This window comes from Ahaetulla prasina, chromosome 1, assembly GCF_028640845.1.
Source record: "Ahaetulla prasina isolate Xishuangbanna chromosome 1, ASM2864084v1, whole genome shotgun sequence".
Taxonomy (NCBI): domain Eukaryota; kingdom Metazoa; phylum Chordata; class Lepidosauria; order Squamata; family Colubridae; genus Ahaetulla; species Ahaetulla prasina.
This window is the reverse complement of record NC_080539.1, coordinates 213,273,051-213,291,026: the sequence shown is the minus strand read 5'-3', so window position 1 is coordinate 213,291,026 and position 17,976 is coordinate 213,273,051. Positions and strand designations below refer to the sequence as shown.

Sequence of the window (17,976 nt, the reverse complement as noted above, 5' to 3'; positions counted from 1 at the left end):
TTGCTTCTTGTTCTACCCTCAGGTGCTTTGGAGAATAGTTTGACTCCTTCTTCTTTGTGGCAACCCCTGAGATATTGGAACACTGTTATCATGCCTCCCCTAGTCCTTCTTTTCATTAAACTAGACATACCTAGTTCCTGCAACCGTTCTTCATATGTTTTAGCCTCCAATCCCCTAATCATCTTTGTTGCTCTTCTCTGCACTCTTTCTAGAGTCTCAACATCTTTTTTACATCGTGTCGACCAAAACTGAATGCAATATTCCAAGTGTGGCCTTACCAAGGCATTATAAAGTGGTATTAACACTTCACGTGATCTTGATTCTATCCCTCTGTTTATGCAGCCCAGAACTGTGTTGGCTATTTTACTTTAACCCAGTGGCATTAAACAAAAGGATTTTAATGACTCTGAATTAAGGAAAGCATGATTTAGCTCTGCTGGGGAATCTTGAACAAATGAAATTATATATGATTTATCTGCAGCAGAAGAACATGTTCAAATAGTTTGTAAGTTTCCATTATAAACTGAATTTTGAATGGATGCAGAACCTTTTTACACAGTCACCATGTTTGGATCCCAAACCCTCCAGAAATACTGTCGGGTGCTCCTGGGACCATTCTCATTTGTCATATTCACACATCCCAGAGTCGATGAATAGTTCCTTCAGCTGACCAACAGGGGGACACAGAAATCAGTACAGCAGAATTCTGGGAGTTGAAGTCCACAAGTATTAAAGCTGCCAAGTTTGAAGACCTCTGCAGTACAGTATCCAGTTTTTACAGCACATCTCATTCTCATCCTTAGTTCTGGTCTCACAGCTTTTCTTAGCACTTAAGAATCAACAGTGGCTGATTGCTAAGAGCAGGGCCTGAGGTCTCTGAAATACTGAAATAGCTGAACCTCAGCATGGAGGAAGAAGCAGAATGGAGTGGGGAAGCTGCCTACCCTGTAGCCCCAGCACTGTCAATTTTAAAAAGCCCTCTCTTTTTTTGCCATTACTGTAGCCTTGAGCCAAGTCTAGCAAGATGTTAACAACTGAGCTGCTCAGAAAGTAACATGAAAAGATGGGCACGGTGTAGATCTGGGAATGACTTGCCTCCAGAAGTTGTGAACGCTCCAACCCTGAAAGTTTTTAAGAAGAGACTGGACAACCATTTGCCTGAAATGATATAGGGTTTTCTGCCTAAGCAGAGGATTGGACTAGAAGATATCTAAGGTTCCTTCTAACGGTGTTATTCTGTTATTTGGTTATTCTGAATAAAGCCAAAGACCCTTCTGTAAGTGCCTCTAGTCATCTGGTACTATTTGCTTTCTAATTAAGGATCAGGTTAATGCAGCGATTGACATTTTTTATCTCTTCATGGAACTGCTCTCCATTCTATCCGAATGACAAAAATAGATACAGTACATCTGGAGGAGCATGTATAAAGAAGGCAAGAGGGATAGGAGCAAGAGAAAGTTTCCAAGTCAATCACAGATATACTATGTTGTTGATTGCAGATGTAAAATTGTTCTGAAATCTGACACAATTAAGCGTAAAGACATTACAGTGAAGCTTAAAGCAAACGGATACATATATATATATATATATATGTCATTAGAGTGTGCAATTTTTTCTTGTATGTATCACTGGGGACCAGAGGATAGCACTTAGAGTAGTATACATAATGTAATATAATCTTGAAAGGACTTTTTTAATTACTTGGACCAATCATTATAACACAACTGTTCCTTGGTTACATTATGGTACGACGGCTGGAACCATATATCAAAGGATACTGACACCACTATATGTCCCTGCTGAAATTCTGAGCAAATAAAAGAGTGAATAAGAAAAAAAAGTAATAAAAAAAGTGAGTTCTCTAAAGGACAATATTCCTACTGCAATATTGTAACGTGAAATGCTCTGCTATCAAGTGGACCCTATATTATACTTTATGGCTTGTTGTTTTATCCAATTAAATTAAAAATATTTAAGCATCTAGAGCAGGGGTGTCAAACTCAACTTCACTGAAGGCCACATCAGGTTTGTGTTTGACCTTGGAGGAAGCGGGGTGTGTGTGTGGCCAGGGTGGGCATGGCCAGCATGACTTCACTTGTGTTGGGGGGCACCAGTGGAGGCCCGAGTGCTCTGCCAGCGAAAATGGGCTCCCAAGCTCCGTTTTTGGCTGCAATGGCCTCCTACAACCCTCTGCCAATGAAAATGGAGCTCGAGAGGTGGGGCACACATGGTCCTCATGAGCTCAGTTTTTGGCTGGCAAAGGCACCGTGAGATGGTCTTACGCTATTTCCAGGGTGGCTCCACAGGCCAGATCTAAGCACCCCACGGGCCGGATTTGGCCCCCGGATCTTGAGTTTGACACCCTGATCTAGAGGCTGCGTTCACTAACAACCAGAAGGCAAAATTCTACATGCTGATTACTGGGATAGAAGTCATGTGGAAACAGATTGGTGTGAAGACATTCTCAATACCAACATTTATGTCCCTAACTCAACTATTGTAAAGAAGATCTGATCTGACACAGAAGTTCTGCAGAATAAGAAGTGGGAAGTAAGGTGGGGTGGGGTGGGAAGGGATCAACTTTCAATTTGAAAGGCTTTTATGCAAACATTCTCAGATCCACTACCAAAAACTCAAAGCTCAACCCTACTAAAATAAACAAAAGCAGGCTTATTTGATCCTGCTACTGATAGTTATTTTATGCAATTGAAATAAGGCTGTTTCTCAGAGAACAAAAAACTATTTCCATCCTTTACAATCACTTCCAGAAAGCAGCCTAAAACAAATCTAGCCTTTGAGCTCCATCTAGAGGAAGATGTAAATTAAAATTTATATTGGCATGACACCTATTTCAAAGTGGTCCATAGTGGTTCATAGTACTTAAAAGTTCTATAAAACATGGTTTTGATATTGATCCTTTAAAACAATTAAGTTTCAAAACTCACAGGTAATTTACTTTAGTTATCCTTTTAAAAATACTCCTTTCCTATTTTTAAGTCTTTTAGTCATTTGCATTCAAAGTGTTTTCTCACAAAATGTTGGGCTGGAAAAGTCCACAGATCCTTCCCATATATAAAAATGGGAAGGATCTGTGGACTTTCCCAGTCCAACGTTTCGTGAGAAAACACTTTGAATGCAAATGACTAAAAGACTTAAAAGACAGGAAAGGAATATTTACATTTATATGTGTATTAAATATTTAATATATTCACCTCAAATTGCATATTTATTTTTTTACATATGACTTGATGTACCCAAATCATTGGACTGCACCTTATGATTTAAGTAGGGAGGCAGCTGAGTAGATAAGCAAGTAGAACCTAGGCAGGTTTTCGTTTGTTTAAAATCACAATCTCTATTATGTAAATCATTCTACAATATGAGAATATTGCAAAATAAGATTACACAACCGCCACCAATTGTTCAGTTCCTGCATAGTGCCAAGAACATCAGAAAACTTACAAACATTGCAAACTGAGTGCTGCTGTGTGATGATTGGGAGATGGAATGGCCAAAGGATGGCTACTACTCCCAGGTTTGTATTTTAGAAAGAATTTGGGAGAAGCCATGGAAAAGCATATTGGAAAAACCTCCCAGAAACTAAGCCGGTGAATACCTCAGGTGTCAGAAATACAGTTAGCAATAATGCTAGGGCCAGCATATGGTATTATTAAGAGGATATAGATGATGTGTAGAAATACGTGAACTTATTTTTTAAGTTAAATAATACCAAAAAATTGTCCTTCCTTTCCTGGGTTAACCAAGTTTTTATATACTTTAACTGGTCTTTCATTTCACCTAGTTATGTTACGTTGCAGATTTCTAAACTCTGAAGATGATTTAGTGGTGTTAGAACAAAAGGTTATTAAAAACATTCCACTGAAGGAGGATGTGTAATATGTTGCAATCCAGGGGTCACCAACCCCCGGGTCACGGACCAACACCAGTCTGTGGTGCGGCAGAAATCAGGCCACACAAACAATGGAAGCCCTATCCGTACACACACGAGATGCAGGCAGCAGGTGAAACCACGCACCCTCCAGTCTGTGGAAAAACATTCTTTCCACCGAACTGGTCCCTGGAGCCCAAAAGGTTGGGGCCATTGCTGTAGCAAAAACACATTTTTCACTACAGCACCTGTACCTCACCCAATTATTATATCAATTTTAATTATTAGCCATTCATATTGATCAATGTTTAGATCCTAAGTGAGAGGGATGATCTCTTTTGCCACTCACATACTTACCGTTAACATGGCAAACATGAGCTGGCACACGTTGAAAGCATGCCGCCAGTTGTGATACAGAACCATTCGGTAATTTTTCCTCACTGTCAAAAGCCACCTACACAGTGTCTGAAATGGAAAAGAAAAATTGCATCAGGAACAAGAACAAGTACAAATGGGGCCTCCTTTGCCAACACAAAAGCAGCTGATTATCTCTGCAGAGCAGATGGTTACCTCATAGTCAATTCTAAATTTCTGAACTATTCCAAGCTCCATGAACATCCGGAGGGCTGCTGCTATCATGGTATCCGTATCAAGGGAGAAATCATCAAAGTGGACATTATCTATACCAAGCTCTGACACCAGAGGGATGTTTGCTGTCTGAAATTGCACAGGGAGAAGGAAAAACGTATGAGGCACAACTCAGCAATGTTTCTACTCTCTTTTGTGTAATGAAACATTCTCTATATCTACATATAACTTGTGTAGCAGCTATAACTCTCTGATGCAAATCTGAAAAAAAATCCACTTGAAATAGATTCTCTGTTTATGTTGAATTGAAGCCAACAAGTACTTCAACTGCATCAAGTTCCATTTATTTAAAATGCTTAACAACTTTTTTGTTGTTGTTGCAATACTATTTCAGCGTTAATGCAAATCCTGCAGGAGGAGAAATGCAAATTCATGGCCTGGGAAAGGAAACGGATGTGTGTGATACAAATATATTCATTAAATAAAAACTTGTTGGACATTCCTGATTTTGCTGGTTTCCAATCACTGCCCAGACATCAAGGAAATGTTCTGCTTTCTAGAAGATACTTTTGATTGGCAGTGGGAGGAGAGGGCGGCTTACACAAACCACGGCATGGGAAACTGGATTCATATTTGTCAATAAATATGCTTCTGTGAGCAGAGGGACGATGGAAGCATGGGAAGCAAATATAATAGAAATACCATCACATTGGTCTGCCTTAATAGCAGCTGAGTTTGGGGATTGAATAATAGATTTCTTGTTTTATATTATATATATTTATGCCTGGCAAATACTCCTCTTTATGATTTACTATAGTAGTAAATAGAGATATTCACAAATGAATGTAAGTTTCAGAGGCCCATCTGAGATATCCATCTAGTAATAATATGGCTTTAAGTTAAATCATAGTCAAGAATACACTGAACTGGGTATGTAGCACAATGTTATTTTTTATTCTATTATCAAAATATTATCTCTGGTGATGTCCATTAAAGCTACTTGCTAAGAAAATGAGAGGTGTCTCCTAAATGCAAATATTCATCAATAAATAACTACTGTAAACCTTTCCATTTTTGAGAAAGATAGGAATGGACATTATAGAAGTATACTGCAAGCTGTATACTTTTCTTTATATTTTCTTTTGCTTATACTTCATGTATCATATATAAACATACACATAAAAATCATGGATTAAAGCTGGAAGCAGTGGTGTAGCAAATATATATGTAAAAGCAATTTCTGATGAAGGTGGATAAGGAAGGGCATCAGGTTAAGGTATCTTTGCTCACTAGGCTGCAGGACGTAATCCATGGATAATCATTGATTTTGGTTAATGAATTGCATTTCTGCTTTAACTAGAAAACTATATGATGAAAAGTTCTAGTGCATTCATATAAAACTCTGATTGCCAACATATTTAACTTCTACCATGGACAATTTGAAAAGTGGCACAAGCAACCATGATTAGGTATTTATGCCAGCTGATGTTTCTAACAGAGAAAATTTAAGCTGTTAGCCAAAGAAATACAGTGAGGGCATGAAGGTAAAAATTTCACAGTATAGAGTTATTTAGGTGAAACTTCTACCTTATTTCTATCATAGAAAATATGTAAAGTTCGGCAAGTTTAGTTTACAAGAAAAGGGGATTCAATTTTATGCTGAGAAAACAAATACTAACTTTGGAAGTGAATTAAAAGCAAAAGAAATGCATTCTAAGCCTGGTATTGAATTCTTTGTTTTCAACGTTTACAAACATTTCCAATTTATACTACCAGAATCTCCACACAAGCAAAACCCTTTGGCTTCCCCTGATTGCTGCAGCAGACAAGAGCAGATCTTAAATCTCTTCACAGGAACTGGACTCAATATCAATTCTGTTGCTGTTGACCCTTCGAGTGAAATATGCCTCTGGCTCCTGCATAATCAGTTGTCTGTTCAACAACACAATAAGAACTATAGAAAAACAAAACGCGGATGTGATAGGAATTCTCATGAACTGAGAGACTTGAAAGAAAACTCGGTGGAAAGAAGAGATGTGCATTTCCTTGGGCTGCTGGTGAAGGCTTTTCTTAAAGGCCCAAGAAGCAAGCTCAGTTCCAGAAGGAGGCACAATCTTTCTATGGTAGTTCATCACATTTCGATGAACTGAATTCAGTCATATGGGCCCTGCTAGACAACAGTCCTCTTTGAGAGGAGTTATATAGAGCCTGCATTACAATTTTTAAGAGCAAATTGCAAAATCAGTACATTAGTAAAGAAATACTGGGCAGAAAAAAACCCCAGTAAGTGCAACAACAACAACAAAAGTCAGTAGATGAACAATGGATAAAAGCTTTCATGCATTTTGGAAATATGGGTGCTCAGAAACATTGGCTTCTAAAACAATTTGCCATGGCATGGATGCTCCTTAGAATGAAATGTCTCTTGTATGAACAATCTTTAGAGAACTTTACAGTTGTGGGTTTTATTGACCGTCAGCTATAATTCTGGCTGTACTCAATTCTGTAATATAAGGCTGGAAAATAGTAACAAATTCTTCACAAAATTCCTTCTATGGAAAATGATTTGCTGGAGAATAGCAGAGAGCACTGCTTCTTTTTAATTTGGGGAGTAGGAGCTACATAATTGTAATTAAAACAAACCTTGTGACCACATCAGAATCTGAGGTTGTTTTTTTAAAATGTAATCTTTATTTGGAAGTCTTGGAAAATTGACTTACAAATTAACAGTCATAAATATGTACACGTATTTGTTAGCATGTCACAGGTTATACTCTTGGAAATCTGGTCACTTGTACACTTCAGAACTGCAATTATGCATCTCGGTTTTCTACAATGTTTGTTTAAAAAAAAGTGAACTGTAAACATGCCCTTTGATTTTTCTCTTTTCTTTGGTATTTACATTACTAAGCAGATCACTGATTTCAAAATTCTGAAGAAAATGTCAGGGGAAGTATCCAGGTCTTTACAATGTCCACATTTGCAGTTAAAACAAAAGCTTCCTTGACAGACCATCCATCAACCTATTTGGATATTTTCCTGAATAAAATTGCATGAAATTGTCCACATGGTAAAGCCATAATTTATAATCCAAGCACTGCTAGCTATACTTGGATTCAGCAATGACTAGTGATGCTTGTTGAACATTTTTGGGGTGGAAAAAAGCTGTGAATATAAATAAATCAGTAGAAGGGGTATATGCATATACCTCTTCTACTATTCATATAGTAGAGTGAGGATTTTTCCCAGTCCTTGTTCTGTGGAAGTTGCTGACCAGTGAAAAGGTAACAATAAAATAAAATCAGAAGCATGAATTTTCCTGATGCTGCAGATGAGAAGAGCTATAAGGCTATCTCAGCAGGAAAAATAATAATAATAATAATAATAATAATAATAATAATAATAATAATAATAATAATAATAATAATAATAATAATATAATATAGCAAATTGTTCATAAGGATCAATGAGCAAAACAAGTCAAAGTTGGTATTTATGTTTTTTCATTCTATATTTAAACAGAAGTTCAGTATTAAAAAAAAGTAAGTACTAATTTGAAAGCGGAGAGATAACATTTTAATAAAGTAACTGTTTACTTACGACAGTAATTTAAAAAATGCCAGAATTAGGTAGGGCAATCACAAGTTATTTGCATAATAAGAGAAATATTATCTATGTGCCTCAGCTGCTGTCTTTCTCTTAGCTTTGAGAAGCAGAATAAAAAGAAAATCATAGCTTTTTAATAATACGATTATAATATATATATATATATTTATAATATTATAATAATTGGATTATCATAAAAGATAGCTGAATATATTATTAAAATGCTTGCTTATAACCACTACTAATCTGAAATTCCAGCTCTTAAATATTATAGATTAGCAAAATGATCGCTTGGAGTACATGGAAGGCATCATAGAGCCCTTAAGCGAATCATAGAATTTATTCCTGTTCAGAGAACTTCCTGTTCAGATATACTATCCAGTAATAATAATTCACAGCCTGGACCTAAGGTACAAGTTTAAACCCCTTAACAACATATGATTCACTCAACAAGTACACTGATTCATTTACCAACTATGGCAAAAACGGCCACAAAATTGGATGTGACTCAGTTAATTGTCTTGTTTATCAACAGAAATTCAATTGTAGTCGAAAGTTGAAGATTACCCATTCAAAGTTCTATTTATATTTTGTTTTTGATTTTTTGTGTATAATCTTATTTTTATATTAAAAACTTTTATATAAAGACACCATTCTTTTAACATTGTAGTATTGTGTTGGTAAGGCTAGATTTTAGGTATCTTTTATATCTAATAGGTTTTGCTCTTATTGCAGTATTAAAATGGTCATAAGTCTTGTTGATGTACACTGGTTTACAACTAAAATAAAGATTTGAGTCATTGAGATACCATTCCCCATGAATCTTAACCTCTTTCAGCTACTAATAAACAAAAAACTTAACATGAGAGCCTTCCAGAGAAACCTCTTCCCCAGTTCATATCAAGCACATCAGCCCAAGGAAAGCTGACTGCAGTGGCTTCCACAACCACTGTTCTAATTCACAAGAACCAATGTGGTTTTTGTGCATGTGCATTTACGGCTATTGTACGTGTACATTTACGGCTATTGTATGTGTACATTTATGTTGAACATCAGGATGTGGGGAGCGTTATGCAAAACACAACTGTGTCAATTACATCAGTTTAGTAATGTGTATTCAACACAGGCAGAACAAGGAAATAACCTGGAGGGAAGGCCCAGGACTTATTCAAACATACTGAATAGCTTTGTGCCAGACATTCACTCTTAGCCCTCGGAAATAGGCAAGGAAAAACCACTTCTGAAATCTGGCCAAGAAAAGAGCATAAACTTGTTCAGATAGCAGTAAACAAGGAGTAAACAATGACTTAAATGACTCAAAGGGATAAAAATAAACCTCTCTCTCTCTCTCTCTCTCTCTCTCTCTCTCTCTCTGCCATCATGTGAAACAAGAAAAGTGGTAAAGATAAATTCCTCTTTAATAAGGCTTCCTTTATATTCATTTTATGCACACAGCCGTAGAGAGAGGAGGCAAGGAGGAAGAGTAAATTACGCACAAAGCAAGCTATGATAAGGACTGAAGTTTGGACAACAAAGTCAAAATGTGTAAGAGTACATTTTTTTAAAAGGCAATTCGGACTGTATGATAGATATGTCTTTTAATATTACAATTCATGTTAGATTTTGTATTATTATAATGGATATTCAGCACGTTATCTAAAATTATGTTATTTAATTTTTATGCCATCCATCTCATTGATGCAGTGTCTTTGGGCAGGACCCCAGATAGGGCATTGAAAGGACAAATGAAAATTCTATCACATTATACTGTACTCCTTATTATTCACTTAATATTAATATAGCCATAGCAGAGGGGAGAGAGGGAGAGAGAGAGAGAGAGAGAGAGAAGGAGGGAGGGAGGGAGGGAGAGAGAGAGGGGGAGGGAGGGAGAGAGAGAGAGGGAGGGAGAGAGAGGGAGGGAGGGAGGGAGAGAGAGAAAGAAAGAGAAAGAAAGAAAGAGAGAGAGAGAGAGAAAGAGAAAGAAAGAAAGAAAGAAAGAAAGAAAGAAAGAAAGAAAGAAAGAAAGACAGACAGACAGACAGACAGACTCCTATTTTATACAATATGGCTTCATTGCATTTGTTGTAACAACTGGCACCATCTGGAAGGAGGAATAGTCTACACCAGGGGTTTCAAACTCAAGGCCCAGGGACCAGATCCCGCTTGCGGGGAGCATAGATCTGGCCTGCAGGGCTGCCCTGGAAACAGCGAAGGACCGGTCCACAGTGCCTCTGCCAGTGAAAACGGAGCTCGGAGGGGTCTGTGTGCAGCCCTCCCAAGCTCCGTTTTCACTGGCAGAGGGTTGCAGGATGCCGCTGCAGCCAAAAACAGATCTGGCAGAGCGCTTGGGCCTCCACAGATGCCCCTAACATGAGTGACGTCGAGCTGGCCATGCCCAACCTGGCCATGCCTACCCCAGCCCCTCAAGGTCAAACACAACCCTAATGTGACCCTCAATGAAATCAAGTTTGACATCCCTGGTCTACACCATTGCAAGAAATAAACAGCCAATAGGCTTCTCTTTCTGCAGTAAGCAATAATGGCTGCAATTATGGAGGAGAACAAGCAGGGGTTTAGGTTTAGCATACCCTTTTTTTATCTTCCATAGGAAGAGTGCTTGTCCTTGTAATGAAAAATGTCTTCCTTCTCCATCCTTTCTTTTCTTAACCCATTGTAATTCCAGTGTTGACAGTCATCAAAGATTTCCAACACTACGACTCTGGTATCTGGCTCAAGATTAAGTGAGTCAGACAAAGGAAGCTACATGTATTTGGCATACATCAATTAATACAGCTCTCATATAGCTTGAGATGTGCAAATGATATTGCTGATCTTCACAGTTCCTTAGCTGCGAGGTTTTTTTTTCCTTTTTTTTTTCCTTTTTGCATATTTAAAAGATAGTAGTGCATATGAACCAGGCCATATACACACCCTCAAGCCAACAAAGCCCAAGTATATCTTTTAATATCTTGCCACAAATATCTGAGATTTGAAAAGCCAGATTCTCTTTGCTGCTGAAAGAGATAGGAGACGAAACAGGAACAAATATTGTAAAAGTCACAGCATTGCCTACAGGGCATTAGATGAATTCTAGCACACCATAACCCTTTCTTCAATTTGCATTAATACTGGTGTTATATGACACACTGCTCAGCTATAATTCAAACTATATAGAGGATGCTAGATTGCAGAAGGCAAAACTGGCTCAACAATACTATATTACAGTAATAAAATCATTGATTTTTACATATGAAGATCATTATCTTGTTCAACTTCATTCTGTGCAGGACTATATATAAAAATATAATTAAACGCCATTAAAAAGCAAAACAGAAACTGAAAATGGCAGCAAATTAACACACACACAGCTGAAAAAAACCTTTAAAAAAAACTGCCCATAAGTAAGAAAGCAAAGGACCTGCCAGTAGCATAATCCCAGATAACTTCATTTATTCAACCACATAATTTTTATTCCAGACAATTGTAGTTCAAACTGTACTGATAGAATATTTGTAGCTCAGGGTTAAATTGCAGGATCCTTGGTGCTGTCTGAGCTTGGTTGTTTTCTTACAGACGTTTCATTATTGAACAAGGTAATATCATCAGTGCCCTGATGATGTTATTTGGGTTTGGTAATGAAACATCTGCAAAAAAAAAAAAAAAAGCAGGGGTATACTTACTTATTCACATGACTATGTATTATCTTTATCAAATGTGCATCAACAACTTTCAACATTTTGTAGATCAAACGAAAATAAAATCTAAATGCTATTGCTAATTAATCCATCCAAGTAATGCTATCAGAGTGGAATGGATTAAAAAATCATTTTTCCCCAGAAACATTTCTGACTTCCTTTTTTGCTCAAAGGAACTCATAAGCTGTAAGTTTCTTAGTTACTACTAAATTCCAGTTTATTCTGCCACTAAGAGCTGATAAACAAAGCAGATCTCCATGGCGTGACTCTCTAATAATGGTTAACATATAAGTAACCATGCTGTATTCTTTCTGATTTATTTATTACTCCTAGAAATATTATTTGGATGGTTAGCTGAGTTCTATATTTTATTATTTCTCCGTTAAACAATAAACACGTTCTCTTCTATAATCATATTCATACCAATTTTGTATAAATGTACAAATGTACTTCTCTGCACATCAGATATATTAAGATATATTGTAATCATTTTCACAGGGATAATATATCATAGGGAATAGCATATACTAATACAGTATTTTTCCCCCTGAATACTGTGCACTAAAATATTTGTGTATATTTATAAGTATGTAAATATGTTTACATATTTTAATAGGCATTCATATCATGTCAATCCTGAACTACAAATATTCTCCTTTATTATGACCAAGTTCTTCTAGAAGCAAAACCAGTGCTACAAGTGAGATCCATCCCCCAGCTCCTCTAGCAATGCATGACATTACTGCCTCTGATCTGGACCACAGAGGTTTTTTTTTTTTTTAGGTTTTTATTTATTTATTTATTTGTATCGTGCCTTTGTTTTACAAATAACTCCAGGCAGCAAACATATCCAACACACCTTCCTCCTCCTCTTTTCCTGACAACAATAATCCTGCGAAATGGGTTGGGCTGAGACAGGAGTGGGATTCAGCCGGTTTGGACCAGTTCAGACAAACCGGATGTTAATTTTAATCTGGTTTGCCAAACCGGACTGGCTGACCCTGCCCACCCCACCCCAGGAGTCTCCACGCAGCCCATTTTAAATGCCAGGTTAAGTGCAGGGCACACATGGAGGCTCTGGGAGGGTGAAAAAAGGGCCTATCCAAAGTCTGGAAATGGGAGTTTTGTTGTCCAACCTACAAGCGTAATTGTTTAAAGAAGTATCAACAGAAGGCAGGATTGGCGAGAAGTCTCTGGCTAAGCTGCAAATCAGGCAGAGCCAGTGTGGTTAAATTGTAAAGAGGGCCACGTTATTTATTTATTTTTTTGTTTGTTTTTTTGCTTGCTTGCTTGAATTTATATCCCGCCCTTCTCCGAAGACTCAGGGCAGCTTACAATGTGTTAAGCAATAGTCTTCATCCATTTGTATATTATATACAAAGTCAACGTTTTATTGCCCCCAACAATCTGGGTCCTCATTTTACCTACCTTATAAAGGATGGAAGGCTGAGTCAACCTTGGGCCTGGTGGGGCTTGAACCTGCAGTAATTGCAAGCAGCTGCTGTTAATAACAGACTGCTTAGTCTGCTGAACCACCAGAGGCCCACGTTAAACTAGACACAGAGAGAACTGATGTTTGGAAAGCAGCTATGATTGGGAAGATATTTACTGGAGCAGTGTCTCTCGTGGAAGCTTCGTGGAAGCCTTGCCATGAACAGTTCTTGATGCCGACTGAAACTCAAAAGCAAACTGCTTTAAAAATACATCTTCTTTCGGAGAGACTGGTGAAAGTTTTCCTTGCTGCCTTCTTCTGATTACATGCTCATTATTGCTTGCTTGTAGAAGCCTTTTAAGGTATATGACCTCACTCTATTTACAACCTAAGCCTGCTGCTTTAACTGCCATTGATTACAGTTAAGTGTTTCTGACTGCAAAGCCTGGATAAGTGGGAGAGTGAGTACCGTAGTTACTGCCTGCTCTGTCAGCACCTGTATATTGACCTATCCTGGAAGGTAGTTCATTGTCATTTTTCTTCTTCTAGTGTTTGGCGTTTGACAGATCGGACTGAGACTTGCAGTTTTGAATTAGATAAACAACGGAGTTGAGCTCGATCAATTTTACATTATCACCTCAACCTCGGTGGAACTTTATTCTGCTCAACTTGGCAATGCTCTTCCTTTGTGAAATAAGGCAGTTGCTAAGTTGCGCGCTCTGGTCAACTGTGACAGACCTGGGCTATCCTAGACCACAGAGTTGACTGCAAAAAAAAAAAAAAGGAAAATGACTTCAGTCAAGAAGAATAAGTCTTCCTGCCCACTTCAGTCAAATATGGTCCTCACCAAGCTGCCTGTGTTATAAGAGTGGTCTCTATAGGATAGGAAGTTAGCACCCACCCACCTCCTAGCAGAATGAAATATTCTAGGAAATATTAAAAAGGCAGAATATTATACCTCCCTGGATGAGAAAAGGAGAAACATGCTCTTGGAAAGCAGCCCCCACCTTTGCTAATAGCCCCAGAAAGGCTGGGCCAGTTTATCTACAACACAAAAGACCTTCACCCTCAGGACATAATAGGATTAGCCCTCTACCCATCTCACTACATGGCACCTGAGAAGGTTACATCACCCAGCAAGATTCAACCAAGCCTGGGACTCAAACAACCTACAAAGTTACCCCTGCATGGCCCCATGGGAGTCTGACAACCAATCAGGATACATTTCTTGCCACAAGAACAGGAAGCAAATTCAAAGCTCAACAGAGGGTATAAATCTTTCTCCCTCTCTCACCCATGGACTCATTTTGCCCAGGACAACATATGTGATTTGCAGAGGCCATGATGAATATCTCCTTCCTCCTCCTCCTTCTTCTCTCTCTCTCTATCTCTGCCCCTCCCTCCCCGGATGAGAGGGAAAAGAGGGAGATTCTAAGGTCAACTTCTGATAATATGGGAGCCTAAGAGAACATATGGCCTTGCAATTATTCCTGTTTTCAACTATATGTAGGGTGTGTTGATTCAAGAAAGCATCTTTGATACGACTACTCTGTATTTACCATTGAATCAACAAAAACATTTCTTCAGAGCTCTCGTTTTTGATGGATTGAAGCAAAAACAAAATGACTGCTGCTTCTGCCAACATTAAATCGCTGCACATGTGAAAACATTATTCCGATCTAAATTTACATGAAAACTGAATTGTTTTGAATATTGTGCTTCTGGCAATCCTGGAAGTAGTCTTATTACTCTACTCCTTAACATGGAGCAAGGATGACACCTAGTGGCCAAACAGGTGTTTGAATTTTAAAATGTTCCGGACATAAACTGTATAATTAGAAAAACTATGATGGAACTTCATTGGTGTTTTAGACTAGTATGCTTAAAACAATCAGTGCCTGACTAATGAAGACATTTTTAACATTTATTTTAAAAATCAAAGTAACAGCGGGAAATAAAGCATTTATATTAATATCCCGCCATTTAGTTTATCAAAATGACATAGTTTGAACCAATATATTAAAAAAATCTATTTACATGTATCATTGTTAATTTAGAAAGTAGTTTACAAATGTGCTATGAAAACAACTTCTGAGTATGTACAGTGTACATGGTTTTCTTTTTGGATTCAACAGAGGGACCAAAAAATATTTCTGATCCATTACACTTCACACGTCGTCCTGATTTCCATAATCCCCAAATATCTAGACAGCGCAAAGTTGGAAAAGGCTCTCACGTTGTTGTTTTTTTAATCAAGCAAAATCCTCCAAATGGAAGCTTATATAATGGGTTCATTTCTCTTCTCTACCAAGCAATTTCTTTATTTTAAAATTCTCCAACTGCTTAGTCCCTGCCTTTTTTATTTTATCTGTATTGATTTACAATCAATGACCAGCTTTGAAGCTGCTTAGTCCAGGCAGGCATACCCATCAGTTGGTTAGTGCTTGCCTCTGTGAACCATTAGGCAATAGCAGATCTATCTCAACTGCATTTTGAGAATATGAAAATTATAAAGTTTCCACTCACTCAATGGCTGATTTTTTTTTTTAAAAAAGGTCCAAAATCCAGATTAATGTATCTGTTGCTTCACTAAAATGTTTCTGGGCAATAAAAATTTAGTTGACCATAATATGGTAACAAAGAGAAATAGAAATATCTCATTGTGAGAGGTCCTTGATGCTCTCTGAGTTTGATTGTTTTCTTGCAGATGTTTCATTATCCAAACTAGAATAGAATAGAATAGAATTCTTTATTGGCCAAGTGGGATTGGACACACAAGGAATTTGTCTTGGTGCATACAGTCTCAGTGTACATAAAAGAAAAGATACCTTCATCAAGAATCATAAGATACAACACTTAATGATAGTCATAGGGCAGGGGTCTCCAACCTTGGCAACTTGGAGGACTCCCCAGCCAGAATTCTGGGAGCTGAAGTTCTCCAGGCTTAAAGTTGCTAAGGTTGAAGACCACTGTCATAGGGTACAAATAAGCAATCAGGAAACAATCAATATAAATCTTAAGGATACCAGCAACAAAGTTACAGTCATACAGTCATAAGTGGAAAGAGATTGGTGATAGGAACGATGAGAAGATTAATAGTAGTGCAGACATAGTAAATAGTTTGACAGCATTGAGGGAATTATTTGTTTAGCAGAGTGATGGCGTTCGGGGAAAAACTGTTCTTGTTGTCTAGTTGTTCTGGTGTGCAGTGCTCTATAGCATCGTTTTGAGGGTAGGAGTTGAAACAGTTTATGTCCAGGATGTGAGGGATCTGTAAACTAGGCAACATCATCAGTGCATTTCAACCCTGAGCTAAAAACATTCTCCTTTATTGACATCTCATTGTGGACAACTTAGAGGTTTTGTAAATTTTTGCAGTCAAGATAAGGTATGCTTATTCATACCACACTTGAGGGAAATCTTATTCTTTCCTCTCCAAGCTCAGAACATCCATAGCCCACACTTGCGTATAGCTAGAGTTTAAGTTAAAACATTCCTGTTGGTGCTACTAAAGGTTGATTCACATATGGTAAACTTAGTTGTTGAAGAACTACAGTTCCCAGCCTCCCCAGGAACCATGGTGATTGATGAAAGATGCAGAAAATGTAGTTCAATAAACTCTGGAGGGCTATTTGTTTCATGATCACATAAGCAGGATTCTACTTCCTTATCATAATATTATGGAAAGTTAGCCTTTCCCTATTTGCAGTAGGCAAAGTGATATTGCTAAGGGGCAGCAATTAAATGATGAACTTAAAGAGGTAAGCCTGGATAGCACTTCTATAGGAAATAGCAAAGCTGGGAAGTGAAAAAGAAGAAAGAGTAGCAAATGCAAATCAATTATTTATGGCTACCATGAAAACTAGTCAAATGGGTCTGGTATCAGTAGGAGCTGAGCTTCACTCAAAGCAAAAAAAAAAAAAATTACAGAGTGTTAGGTGTGACAAAAGTTTCTTTTAATTTGATGTTACTTTTAAAACAGACTCTGGGCATCAAATATATAGTACCCTTGTACAAGCATGAAAGGTGCTAAGATTTCTCAACATCAAAGAAACATTTCTGTTGCTAAGACTAAGTGAAGTGATTGATTTCTTTGTTGACTGTACTTTACAGAGTAGTAGACTATATGAATACTGTAGAATAGAATAGAATAGAATAGAATAGAATAGAATAGAATAGAATAGAATAGAATAGAATAGAATAGAATTCTTTATTGTGTGATCGGACACACAAGGAATTTGTCTTGGTGCATACGCTCTCGGAGTACATAAAAGAAAAGATACATTCGTCAAGAATCAAAGAATTCGCTAGGGATGAAGATCTACTGCTTAGCCAATAGTTTTGTTTTCTTTCCATTTGGGAGAGAAGAGGCGAGGATGAGTTGTTTTCTCCCAGCAACTAGTTTAAACAAAGCCTCAATATAAACTTGAACTATGTTGGAGGACACGGCATAAACGTGATTGTTTGAGTTGCTGGATTTGCAGTAAAGGAAACTGTTTTAGCTCTTGACTTCTTTTTTCAGGCAGAATAATGGCATGACAGCCTGTGAATATCAAACAATTTCGCTCTTATGCATGGGCGTTAAATGATTAGGATCTCCTGTGTATAAAAAGCACATCTGCATTAGTGGAAAGATTGCAGGGGGCAGAAGGAGTGTGAGAAATACATTTAGCATAATGGTGACACAGTTAGATATATGTAGGCATACGTGTTACATATACTGTATGTATGCTCTTGGAACAAGATGTATTGACTAGATGCATTGC

The 17,976-nt window shown here is 37.6% G+C and overlaps 1 protein-coding gene and 1 long non-coding RNA gene across 2 annotated transcripts in view; one reads left to right on the top strand and one right to left on the bottom strand.

Annotated features, from left to right (window-relative positions):
- Positions 1-17,976, bottom strand: part of PDE11A (phosphodiesterase 11A) — a 172,310-nt gene that overhangs the window by 48,603 nt on the left and 105,731 nt on the right. Inside the window, exons 11-12 of the mRNA XM_058189722.1 lie at positions 4,460-4,606; positions 4,247-4,354 (exon numbers count right to left, since the gene is read on the bottom strand). Coding sequence (XP_058045705.1) covers positions 4,247-4,354; positions 4,460-4,606 — 255 coding nt within the window. The remainder of the gene's footprint in view (positions 1-4,246; positions 4,355-4,459; positions 4,607-17,976) is intronic.
- Positions 9,536-15,252, top strand: LOC131201690 (uncharacterized). Its single transcript, XR_009155950.1, has 2 exons — positions 9,536-9,628; positions 13,760-15,252. It is a non-coding gene; the product is annotated as an uncharacterized LOC131201690 (long non-coding RNA).